This window comes from Schistocerca cancellata, chromosome 5 (assembly GCF_023864275.1).
Source record: "Schistocerca cancellata isolate TAMUIC-IGC-003103 chromosome 5, iqSchCanc2.1, whole genome shotgun sequence".
Taxonomy (NCBI): Eukaryota; Metazoa; Arthropoda; class Insecta; order Orthoptera; family Acrididae; genus Schistocerca; species Schistocerca cancellata.
The window spans coordinates 535141047-535154749 of record NC_064630.1 but is presented as its reverse complement, the minus strand read 5'-3'; the positions used below and the strand labels follow the sequence as shown (position 1 = coordinate 535154749).

General features: G+C 43.8%; 1 protein-coding gene across 1 annotated transcript in view; it reads left to right on the top strand.

Moving 5' to 3' along the window:
• The window catches only part of LOC126188668 (carboxyl-terminal PDZ ligand of neuronal nitric oxide synthase protein-like), a 982042-nt gene that overhangs the window by 895400 nt on the left and 72939 nt on the right, over window positions 1-13703 (top strand). The window contains exon 7 of the mRNA XM_049930273.1: window positions 11734-11945. Within this exon, the coding sequence (XP_049786230.1) occupies window positions 11734-11945 (212 nt within the window). The remainder of the gene's footprint in view (window positions 1-11733; window positions 11946-13703) is intronic.

Here is a 13703-nt window from a genome sequence, read left to right as displayed (position 1 = left end):
ATGCCATTAAAAGCAAATTGACATCGGTTTTTCGTTGTCATAAGGCCAAAATGCCAAAAGACATTGGTTTATAACTGTCGTGAGACTGCCGCTAAATGTATATTCAGTACGCTGTCCATCGTTTATTGCCGCGGCCGAAATCGAGAAACAGAATGCTCCACAACAAATCGCAGTGTCTCGAACGTCACGTGCAGAATGTGTTGCGCAATGAGTGACCTCAGTCCAGCTACGTTCGTAATTGGGACGCAGAATACAACATCTTTCAGGTAACCCCACAGCCAGAAGTCACACGGATTAAATTCAGTTGATTTGAACGGCCATGCTATAAAGAAATGACTGCCGATATTTCTGACATTTCAGAAATGTCCCTGTAGCAACCGATTTACTGGATGTGCAGCGTCCAGATCAGCGCCATTTTACATAAAAACGATCCTACCCACAGATTCATGCGGTTGTAGGGTTTCAACCATGTTGATGCGCTAAGACACTTATATCATCTACCTGTGACGGTACAGGTAACAGGATCATCAGGAATCATCTCCTCGAAAAAAATACGGCCCTCAGGTAAGTGATGCCGTAAAACGACACCACACAATCATTTTCACGTAATGAAGTGGTCACTGTAGATGCGGTGCGGATTTTCTATTGCCCACATTCTGCAATTCTGCGTATTGACGTGCCCTTGTTGACATGTCCTTGGAGATGGAAATTGACTTCGTTTATCCACAGAATGTTCCATGGCCATTCATTGTGCACTTCCATGCGAGTAAGAAATTCCAGAGTGAACGTTTGTCTTGCTGGCAGGTCCGCAGGAAGCAAGTCCTAAACATGGGTGATTTTCGAATTGTGAAGCGGTGGGACCTTACAGCTGTCATATAACTGTGAAACTTCATCGCAGATGACCATCAGCTTCTTATTTTTAAGCTCAATGCTACCGGTTTCGAACTGTATACCATTATGTGGCGAAGCAAATCGTAACCAGCTTGTCACTACAACATTTGATGTGAATAACTTCGATGTGTGTATAAAAACGTAATTTCTGTTAAAACAAATTATCTCCTACATATCTGTGTCTTTTGGAAATTATTTAATGTAACAGAATCCACGTCTTTCTGCCTACATCGTAGGTAGAAAATATTGTACCGTCAAGCTGGTTATGGTCTGCTTCGGCTCGATAATGGTCTACTGATCGTAACTGGTAGCACTGAGCATAAAAATAAACAGTTGATGGTTATCTACTATGAAGTTTCACAATGAGTGATTTTTATGGAGAGCAGTGAAGGATGTTTCGTAGAATTTTATGCATCGTGTTCTCGGGCATGTGCTTCGGACAGTTTCCCGCGCATTGCATGTTTGCACACCATCTCTCGTACACTCCCGCAGTGCTGCGGTCACATCCTCGACCGATGTCGGATTTATTGCTTTCCTCCCTCTGCTAAATTTGACTTGAAAAGGGCCTGTCCTTCCGAATTTTGCAATCATTTTTTCCAGGCCCTTATCAGACATCGGACCTTATTTCATACGCTTGAGTGTTCGGGACTTGTGCAGGGCTACTGGTGCACAGACATCGTTCTTGTAAACGAGCTTCACCAGCAGCGCGATCCTTCATGGGCATCTCGGACGCAAACTAAGGACCAGTTGTGTGCCGCGCATGTGTTGTGCATATTCCGACGCTTATTGGTCATATTTCGTTAATTTTTTTGTTCCATGATGCTTCCTCCTACATCAATAATAAGAGTTGTGGTCCTCTTTCCACAGGTTTTTAAACTTGAACTTTAATTGTGGACACCCTGTATATTTCGAAAACGTTCTGTCCACTTCGCATGTTGGATATTATTTACTTGAGCAACTTGTTTTTCTGTTTGACTGATCATTTTCATTGTTTTATGAGCTATCATTTGCCTTTCGTAAGTATCGTCTTATATTACCTGTATGACCCTTTCTTCTCTGTCTTCCTCAAACTCATTTGTGACATCGCAACCTAAACGGCTAAGATATTTAACCTGCTCTATTATTCTATTATTAATCATAATTTTTGTCTGCAGAGGTGATTTTCCTTTAAAAGCTGTTGATTTTATTTTATTTTCTGAAATCGTCAAATGGTACTTCCACCAATCTTACCTAATATACTGTCCTTTGTTGGTCATCTGCATTCTCAGTCTGCATATAAAGAGCAGTTAAGGCGGGGATTTCTGATAATCTTAATTCTCCTGTTAAAAATCACCTTCATTTTCGGAACGCATCCTTGCCATAACAGTCTCTCCGTTGCTTGTTACTGGAGATGACAGAAAAATGACATCTTAAGTCTTGTAGTTACACTTCGCCGCCGACGTGTATGTTTACTACAGACACCGGAGTGCCGCTGATATCAGTTTAATCAGGGACGCTGCTCTGAACCAGACATCAGGAGCAACTACTAAAATAATTGCGACTATATTTCCGAAACACACATTTAGTGACACACAAGTAACTTCAAGAGATCGTATACAATAATCCTAGCGTGTGACAGTCCTGTTCTGAAGTAAAGTCTAATTGGTAAACACTAAAGTCTTCTAGCCAGAGCAGGCACTGCCGGAGTGGTAGCGCGTCATCGAAGATCTGCGGATCCTAGTTCGGACAGGTGAGCTGCGATGAACTGGAGAGGTAGCGGCGACTGGAAGTCCAACTAGCTCCCGCTAGAACTCTCGCAGGAAAACGGTCTCCAACACGTCGGTTAAGCCGCGGAACGCAGCTTATATCCTGGTGATACTAAGCTCTGCATTATTTGTTTCACGTGATGCGTGAAGTGAAACGGAGGGCCATACTTTCGCTGTGGTAGCGACGTCTGCAGCGAGCTGCTGGAATTTGCAGACAGACTCGCCTCGCCTGATTTTTCGGCCGTCCTGCAGAGCTTACAGCGCTTGAGAGAAGTCTAGCCTGCAGGGGTTGCGACTCATGGCTACAAATGTAAGGACAGCCTTAGGTTAGGAGAAAGGGACCAACAGGTCGCTGTGGAAAACAATTCGGCCTGTCCGGCTTGGGTGACCTTTCTGGTAGCTAAGCTACCACCAGCATATCCCTCTGGATCCGGAGCATGCAAATCTCCTAGCCTATACCGTCAGTACTACGTTAAGGGGGTGTCCCCTGGGAAGGGCGAAATTTTCTGTCAAAATGTTACTTCTAACGCGCGAAAATAGTATCCAACGATTGACAAGATGAAAGAGGATTAGGCTTTAGCATCTCGTCGACGACGTGGTGATTAGAGACGAAGCACAAACTCGTGCACTGTAACTACGGACATGGAGATCGGCCGTGTCTATTTGAGAGGTATCATGCTGTCATTACAAGATTTAAGGGAACTAGAGTGTAATCTGACGACTGTTTCAATCTTTCCCTTTCACGACGGGATTCAAGTGTATTAGCCAGCGAGTCACCTCACTAGATCGAAGTATTTGGCCCGTTTCAATTGGAAACAAAACAGCAAGATGAGGATTTTAATTTGTCCCAGCTCGAATGCTGTAGTTGATAGAGCGTTGCATGCACGTACAACGAATTGGTTTCATGGTTGTATGACTGTCAACGACAAATTAATGACGCTTTAGGTCATTTATCTCATAAATTTTCAAGTTGTAACAAAGATTCGAACATTAATGCAACACTCCTTTAAGGAAGATAAAAATAATCTGCATGATTTCGTTGTATTACATCATAAATATCATCAGGTCACGACTGTTTCCTACTAATTCGATGAATGTATTAAATCTGGTCAGAGATTTTAGACTATGGTATACTCAAACCGCTTAAGTGGTCCTTTTAGATTAACTGTATGTCCACCACAAAGATGGTAAACCGATCCACGGAAACAATCGTGTATTGATTGTGCTGATTTCTTCAAAGTAATTGGATGAATAATATACGAGAACACCAAGCACCTGTTTAATTATAGCCAGCACGATTGAAATTTCAACCTTTTGCTTATTTTCAACATAAAATTTTCATGTCCAGGCACATACAAAATTTATTAAAATGATCGGAAATTTATAAAAATCTCAGACTGTACCCACAAATTTCTAACAGTGGAATCGAACAAAATTTTCTCATCATCGTCACAGACTTCCGTAGAGTATCGTATTGCAGTCTACAGACTCATTTTACAACAACAACTGCCACAGCATTCGTTGAGTGTACTGCTGAATACATTTTTATATTCTAACACTAAATGCGATGTGTAAACAACAGGACGCTGGTTTGCGTAAATCTGTAAAAATGTAGTGCATATGTTGCTGAAGTACACTGTGTGCTCTATGTGTGACCACTGCATAAAATTTTTGTGTATGCCAGCAGAATTTAAAATTTTTGTATGTTCTTAGAAAAGAACGATCAGAAGGTCGAAACTGCAGTGGAGGTGACTAAGCTAGCCACAGATTAAAATGCCCTTCATAATTTTTTTTGTTTATGTCACACATAATACTGGTACTTAAACTGTGCTCTGTCTGCTAAAGTAATGTCTTTGGCATTGATGCCGAAAGAAAATTCCTACCCAATTAACACACAATTTTCCTATTGATATCATTTAATGAAACAGTATTGTGGTATTATACTCAGCTGTCGTAAAAAGCCCTCTGTAAGTCTATTACTTATCACTCTCCTACAACAAGTTTTTTTTCTTTTATTCGTTGGTTTTTGGTTTCATAACCATCTGCCCAACCAGAATTTACAAATGTAAATATCAAATGTCTATTCTGTTACCTGCGCACAAACATTTAAATTTGTATAAGCCAAAATAGGTATAATTTTTATAAAATTTGTGTATGGGGACTACTCTTATTTATGCACGAATTTCTAAATTTTGTAGGTTTCCGTACCTCAGTAAGGAAAAACAGAAGATATATAAGATCACTTTGTTATAAGTCTGCCCTTCCGTTTGTTAATACGCATTTTTTTCGGGAACGGGTAGACGTACCAAGTTGAAATTTAGGTCAAACACTAACGTCCACGGTCCCTTGGGGACACAAAAAATTTAAGCTTTTGAGTCAAAGATATCAAAAGATACGGTCCTTCATGCTACATATTTTGATACTCTCAAACTCACCGCTGACCTAAGATCATGAAATTTACCAATAAGCAAGATCTATCTCATAGTAAGAGTACAGGAAAAAAACCGAAAACTGTTAATTTGCTATTATATCACATAACAATGTTATTTTACCATTTGTTGTCCATCTATTCGTCTATCTGTCTGTACCTGTGTTAAAACCACTTTATCTTAGAAAAGGTGGAAGTATCAAGCTGAAATTTACATCAAATACTAGGATCTGAGATTCCTTGGATGGTAAAAAGAAATTTAACTTTCTGTCGGTATAGTCAAAATATACGGCCATTTATGCCAAATTTTTTGATAACTGCAAACTCACTCGTCAAAACCTATAAGTGAACTACAGGGGGTAGTCAAATGAAATAGAGACACAGGGAAAAAATAGGTTAACTGTTTATTATTTGAAAATTAATCGCCATAATTGTTAATACATTTTATCCCACTGTGAGAGAAGGCGGTCAGTGCTTCATTGAAAAATGTTTGCGGTTGCCATCGGAACCATGATTGTATCCAGGAGTGCACCTCTTCGTCGGAAGGAAATCGATTGCCAAGAATGTTTTTCTTCAGGGCTTCAAAAATATGGAAATCGCATGGGTAAAAATTGGGACTCAATGGAGAACGCTTACGATATTTCCAGCGAAATTTTTGCAACTTACTAGAAACAACCTTAGCAAAATATGGACGGTCACCAGCCGGACAAATGGAGGCTCACAATGAGGCTCCTGTCAAACTCTGTCAGGTGCTGATATTGCTGTCTCACACGGGTACGCGGCATTTCGGTATTCTTCACAGTAATTTCTCCATATCCGACGCTATTGGTCTACTACAACCAACGAGATCCTCGCAGTTATGTCGATTTCCATCTCAATAAATCTATTTTTTTGCGCTTTCTTCGTACCCTGAAAATTCCCAAATATAGCTTAACATAATACTGATGATAAATTGATTTATAACTCAACAAGTTATATACGTAACTAATGCACCAAATTTTCAAAGTTTCTTTCTTCTTACTGCGTAGAACGATCGATTAAACAAAAAGTAATAGCTTACCAGCATTCAACAGACGGTGCTCATGTGTCTCACAAAGATTCGTATGATACCTAGAAAACAGGAAGAAATTTTAGACAAGCAAAGAAAATAATGTGTAATTAGTACTGCCATTATAGAGCATTATAGTGCCATAAACGTAGCGCACAATATATCTGTGATTATGTGGTTAACAAACGTTGTCATTCACGCTTTAGACAATGAATGTGAAGAGATAACAAACTAAACCATTAGTCCTCGGAGTCTTTCGCGACGGCATACATGAATAAAACGTTCTCGGTACTTGAATGCCAATAGTTTCCACTACCCTGTACACAAGAAAGCGGTCCTGGACACGTTGGTTCACAGAGTCAAGATTATCTCTGACGGCGACCGCCTACAGTTTGAATTGCTGAACTTAAAACTTGTTTTCGGGGAAAATGGATACAGCAAAAGAGACGTCGCAAACGCTTTCAAGGGCCGCCGACGAAAGACACCTGGTGAATCAGTAGAAGAGGCCAAACGGACTGCATTCCTGCCATACTGTGGAGCAACTAGCAGCAAGTTAGGACGTCTGCTGCAGAAACATGGGCTAAGACCAGTGTTCCAGCCGGCCCCCAAGATAAGAGATATGTTGCGCCCTGTTAAAGACGGCAATGCCCTTCGAGTGCCCGGCGTGTATGGTGTACCCTGTGAATGTGGCAGCATGTATATCGCACAAACAATTCGCACGATTGCGGACAGTTGTAATGAGCACAAGCGCCATATAAAACAAAGGGAGGTTGACAAGTCGGCCATAGCGGAGCATTGACTAGAAAACGGACATAAAATACAGTTCGAAAATATAAAAGTGTTGGCTCATGCATTTACGTATTAAACAACAACAATTTCAACAGAGACCAAGGGTACACACTCAGTAGGGCATGGGGGCGGGCGTTGGACATCGAAAGAAAGCAAAGACAGATGCGCGACGCGGGAGCGGCAGTTTCAGACATGGCGCCTGCCCCTGGCGCCACCTGACGTCACCTGTGCTGCCATGGGCAATAGCTCCGCTAGCTACCCGGTCGACTTAGGCGCGCGCCACATTGGGTCTATCTGATTGGCTGCTGATGATGTCATCATGCTTATATAAATGAGAAACCGTAGCAGCCTTGGCACTGAACTCCTGACGACGATGGTGGAGATGGTCATCGAAAGCTCGAGGATTTTATTCGAATTGACGCGGCTTGAAAACGGAGAATGTTTCATTCAAACTAAACTATTGATTTCACAAATTGACGAGCTGCCTATCTTTACCATTTGCACGTCTAATACTTAATGTGAATGACGAACAGAAGGAAGATGCAGTAGATCCCGTGTATTCGGCCCTCTTTAATCTGGATCTTCGGTTCACACGAATGGTTGTCCTTTCGTTTTATTTTTTCTTTAAAAATAGAGTAACTCTAGATTATTTGAGAGAACGGAATAGTGGCTACAGTTAACGACGACAGCCACTACATTTTAAATTCAGATAACCGCTAAAAATGGGTTGTACAGTATTGCATTGTCCGGCTTGTTGCTTCTGTAAACTGACACCAAAGCGAAAGAGGGTGGTAGTGTCCATGGGAGTAAAATTTGGTGCACTGCATAAAAAGGATAAAGGATAATTGATGAATAAAGCTGTTGCTGCATTTGATATTTGAACTTCAACCGTCTCAGACTGGCACAATAACTACAAGGAAACAAAAGACTTTTGCTTCAAAATGATGATTCCTGATGTAATTATCACCTTTTGACAGAAAAATAGAGCATCACAGATATTCTTAGGTGCTTGAAGAACGTCTACTGAGACCTGGCAGTAAGCGAAAGCAAACTGAGCCGTTGGGCGAGACGTCTGTCATCATTGCCAAAAGGTCATGCAGACATGTACGATCTCCCGCGTGCCGGTCGGCCGCTCGCAATTGTGATTCCTTCACTGCAACGCTGGAACGTTCGGACACTCTCATTCGAGATGATCGACGGATCATAGTCAGACACCTCACTCCTAGACTGGACGTCTCCGTTGGTCTGCGCCCCCGAGAGGGGCTCACAAAGCTTCATTGGATTGTTGTCCTCACCCACCATACAGCCCGATCTCGCACCTTTCGACTTCCATGTGTTTGGCGCAATGAAGGATGCACTCCAAAAATGGTTCAAATGGCTGTGAGCACTATGGGACTCAGCTTCTGAGGTCATTAGTCCCCTAGAACTTAGAACTAGTTAAAGCGAACTAACCTAAGGACATCACACACATCCATCCCCGAGGCAGGATTCGAACCTGCGACCGTAGCGGTCTCGCGGTTCCAGACTAAAGCGCCAGAACCGCACGGCCACTTCGGCCGGCAAGGATGCACTCCGCGAGAGACAGTAGGTGGACGTTGGGGAGGTTACTGATGTAGCAAGACGTGTTCTCCGACGTCGACTAGTGAAGTGGTACCATGAGGGCTCTCCTAGTAAAGAGGAGTAAGGACGTCGCATTGAACAGAGATTATGTTAAAAAAAATAGTGTTTTGTAGTCAGAAGAATGAGGAATAATATGGTGCATTGAAATCCTGAATAAAAGCGAACTGCTTTGAGAAACAAAATGTGTTGCTTTAGTTAATGAATGCTACTCGCAGATGCAGGCCTTACTGTGAGTGCAATACTAAGATTGAGGTAATTTCGGAGATATTTTCTTGCGTACATATCGGCAAAATTATTGTTGTTTGGCACTAACATTATCACTGAGGTTACCACGAGTAACTTATTCTTCCATTGCTCAGACCGGTGGCTGCCTACGCGTCTTAAAACGGCGTGAAATACGCCGGTGTGTAGATTTTCCGCGTCCCCGAACACGCCGTGAGCGGTGATTTACGGCCGTTTGCTGCGTTTCGCGTCCACGGCGATGGCCATCCCAGTATTTATAACGGTCTCCCAATGCGCCTAAATTACTGCTCCGCACTGCCCTGCTCTGCCCTCGCCTGTCTCACCTTTCGATACGAATTGTTTCTGCTTAAGTCCCTGCCTGCAGCTGCAGTGAACTACATGCCCTTACCCGGCCGCTTCCTCGGTGTAATGGGCATCGTCACCTCAGCCTTGCAATACATCGGAGAAGATATCCAGAAACCAGAGTCGGTTGTCTTCCGTGGGTGGAACAGCGGCTCTAATGGACAAGTATCTATTTCCTCCAAACGTCCATCTTCCGACAGACCATGAGACGACTGCCGTTATTATAGGTTTATGTGAGAGGGACGTCACCTTCAGCTGTATTTATAAGTCTTACACTATGAAACAAAACAAAAAAAACAAAAAACAAAATGGGGACAGATCCGATGACCTTGTTGGTCAAGGCAGCGTTTGTAAATCACGGAGACAACCAGTAGAAACTCCCGCCGTGCGTGGACTGACATTATCTTGCTGAAATGTAAGCCCAGGATGGCTTGCAATGAAGGACAACAAAACGGGGCGTACCGCTGTGCTGGAACGGTGCCGCTGGTGACAAACAAACGGATCCTGCTATGAAAAGAAATAGCACCTCAGACCATTACTTCTGGTTGCTCGGCTGTATGGCGGTGACAGCAGGTTGATATCCCACCACTGTCCGCGGCGTCTCGAGACATGTCTTCAGCCTGCAATGCCGTTGAACGGAGTAGAAATATCTTCAGTGATGAGTCTTGGTTCGAACTGAGCCCCGATGATCAGCGAAGACATGTCTGAAAACGTGCCAGACAGTGGTGGGATTCCGATCTGACTGTCGCCCGCCAGACGGCCCGGAAACCAGGAGTGATGGTTTGGGGCGCCACTGCATTTCACAGCAGAACCTCTTTGGTTTTCATCCGCGGCACACTTACAGTGCAGTCGTACTTCACGTTTTGTTGCCATTCATAGCAAGCCATCCTGGGCTTAAGTTGAAGAAAGGAGAAAAGTTTCTAATGCTTGCCTTCGTGCTTGCAAAACTCTGCATTGACCAGCAAGGTCGCCGGATCTCTCACCAGTTGAGAACGTTGGGAGCATCATGGGCAGAGGCTGCCAACTAGCTCAGGATCTTTTCAATCTAAACCGCTAAGTTGGCAGAAATTGGCACTGTAACCCTCAGGAGGACAACCAACAACAGTATCAATCAGTGCCAACCCTAATAACTGCTCGAATAATGGCCACAGATGGACCAAGGCGTTATTGACTTGCTCAATCTCTGAAGCTCTTTTTCTTGAATAAGCCATTCCGTTTTTATGAAATTTTTAATCATTTGTTTGTGTGTATACGAAAGTCACAGCTACCGATTTCCGACCCCATTTGGATAATTCCTTCGCGGCGTGTCACTTTTTTTTCCTTAGAATGTATTTTATTTCAAAACGATTTCAGTGTTATAGTACACAATCTTTAGGTCTGTCTCTGACGCAAGGTGATCACGTGGATACGGGGAGAAGGCCTATCATGAGACAGATGTTGACAGCCAGTGAGAATGTTGTTCCTAGTTTCTTTCGCTTCGTAAATAAAGTTAGGCGATGTTTGTCTCATAGTAATTTAGAATTTATATTATGTGTAAGTGGAATTTTAAATGTAGTTTTACGTAAATAGGACGGTTGGAACTTTAATAGTGGCAACTATTTTTTATAGCTCGTACAAAATAGATACTTGTTTCAATGTTTTACTTACCTTCACAGTACTCACCAGCATTGTGTATAACCCGTTGTCAAGGATGTGGAAGTCATAGGATACTCTTAGCGAATACCGTGAAGTGTTTCCTTCACTTTAGAAATCGAGTTGAACCCACGACGGCTTAAGTCGGGGAGTGCAGTAGGCGGTACAGCACGTAGCAGCCCCATCAGTCAAACAAATAAGTAACAGCTTGCACTGTACGTGCTTGAGCATTGTCCTGCAAAATGATGGTCAGGTCCTGCAGGAAGTGTCATCACTTCTGTCTCTATACTGTTCATTTTTGGAACACAACCTACGACCAGCTTAGAGACTTTTCCGGCCGCAGCGATGTCGGAGATTTGATGTTTTACCGGATTCCTGATATTCGTGAAATGGTCGTACGGGAAAATCCCCACTTCATTGCTACCTTGGAGATGCTGTGTCCCGTCGCTCGTGCGCCGACTATAACACCACGCTCATTGTCACTAAAGGCTTAATAACCTGCTATTGTAGCAGCAGAAACCGGTCTAAAAACTGATCCAGACACTTGTTATCATACATAGGCGTTGGCGACCACAGCGCTATATTCCTCCTGTTTACATATCTCTGTATTTGAATACGCTTGCCTACACCAGTATCTTTGGGCTTCAGTGTAAATATCTGAGACTGTCGGTAACAGCCGGTGAAATGTAGAAATGAACGTTCTCACAGATATAATCGCCAGCTATCTCCTTTAGGGGGATATGGCCTTCCTGAAGAGACTGTCAGGCTCTCTTCCTCGCCGAATTGAGGTCATTGTCGAGGCTACAGGCGGTGTTAGACGGTATTAGCCCAATGTATCGTAGGGGTAACTATGTTTTTTTGTACTGTGTGTTCATTAAAAATATGACTGGAAATCTATACATACGCTTTTTAAAAAACGTCAAGCCTCCTATAGTAGCGGCTGAATTGAAGAGCGCGTACCAGGAAAACTGTGATTATGTGGTTTTGTGTTGCAGACACGCTGTCGGATCCCATCAGCTGCGACACACTGGCAGGCACTGTGGCCGAGGACGAGGCGTCGATACAGTCGGAGCCGGTGCACGCCACGGTGCCGACCTCGGCGTCAGGAGGCGGCGGTGGCGGAGGTGGAGGTGGAGCCGCACCCAGGCCGCTGCGACTCGACATCCTGCCTCCGCCCCCGTCCAACCCCCGGAGAACGTCGCCACAGGTACGTGTCCTGTCGCTCATGTGCGATGTCCGCTGCATAGGGGGAAAAAGACAAGCTCTCTGGCCTCCATTCACCTCAATTGGTTAAAATACCACGAAAGACTATTCCTTGGCCGTTGTGAAGTGGAATGACTACGAATAGGATACTGGTAGGCTCTCATATGCTATAGCTGCCGGTTGTTACGTCACTGGTAATCACTGTACGCCATATACGAGTATACGTTGACTTTGCGTTCCATGTGCCCGCTTCAGCCTTGGGATCGCAGGATCCCACGACATCCGAGCCGTAGGCCACGGACTCTGTTAAAAGTGTTGTCGGTGACTCTTATTTGAAAGACTTCTTTAACACACGGCCCCATAAACTGTTGGTGCTAGTTACGATAGAGGTGTCGTCAAATTTTCTCGACTGACCATTTTCTAGAGTACGCTCAGCTAAAGTATGAAGGTTGCTCAGAAAGTAGTGCACCACAATTTTTTTCTGAGCCGAAAACAATGCTACGAATTCGAAACGTTACCTGTGTGTTACTTAAAGTCTCCCGAGCAAGCGCTCCAAGTTTCCGTCACTTCCGGCAGATAGCGTAGTTGCAGGTGTTTAAAAATGGCTTCGGTAGGTTATGTACGTTACAAGCAACGTCCCGTCATTGAATTTCTCACTGCAGAAAAAGAAACTGTTGGGAACGTTCACAAACGCTTGTGCAACGTCTATGGAGCATCTCCTGTCGACAGAAGTACAGTTAGTCGCTGAGCATGGAGGATGAGGTCATCAGAAGGCGGTTCGGTGGAGCTCCACGATTTGCAGCGGTCTGGGACACCATCCACGGCTGTCAAACCTGACCCACCTGACCTAGACCCTCGGACTTCCACTTGTTTGGACCATTAAAGGATCTCATTCGTGGAAAACATTTTGAGGACAATAAGGAGGTGATTCATACAGAGAAGCACTGGCTCCGCCATCAGGACAAGGATTGGTACCGACAGGATATAGACGCCCTTGTTTCGCGCTGGAGGAAGGCCATAGAACGGGATTGTGATTACCTGGAAAAATAGGGTGTGTAGATAAAATTCCATTCTTTCGTGTGTGTAATTCTCATTATGTTCAATAAAAAACTACTGAAGAAAAAAAAGTGCGTTGCATTAGATTATGGGCAACACTCATAAATTTTTAGGGCAGCAAAGTTTACACAGTTCACAAGCAGGTGGCGCGTACTACTTCCTTTCCTTAAGTTACTGAAGACTCCGGCGTCAGAATGGGCATCCGGCTGCAAAGTTGAATAAAATAAGATTTTCAATGCCTGACGGTGCGGCCCCTGTGCTAGATGTGATTGAAGCCGTCGGAGCACGCACCATACATTTGAGCGTTGAGCCTGCCGAGTTTCTGACGTCATAGCGTGGAAGAAGCACGTTGTGGAGTCTTTACGAACGTGTAGAGCAATACCTAGCATGTCAGATGTTCTGAGCGTGCGTCCGAACGTAGACGAGATGGAAGAAGGCCACCTACTTCACGTGCACGCCATCTCTCTTCAGTGCAGACTCGTGAGAGGCCATATTGGCCTTCTGTTGAAGCCCATAAGTATGTCTGCCGTTTCTAAGCACCAGTAAATTGAGGATCTCTCGAAAACCGATCGTTACTCGAGTGATTTGTTGTAATGAAATTACAGGAAACGACGTATTGATGGTTAAATTCGCGTATTATGAAAGTTGGTGCTTCGAGCAAACAGCACGTTGAAGATCCATCAAAAATGCACTGATCTTGATACAG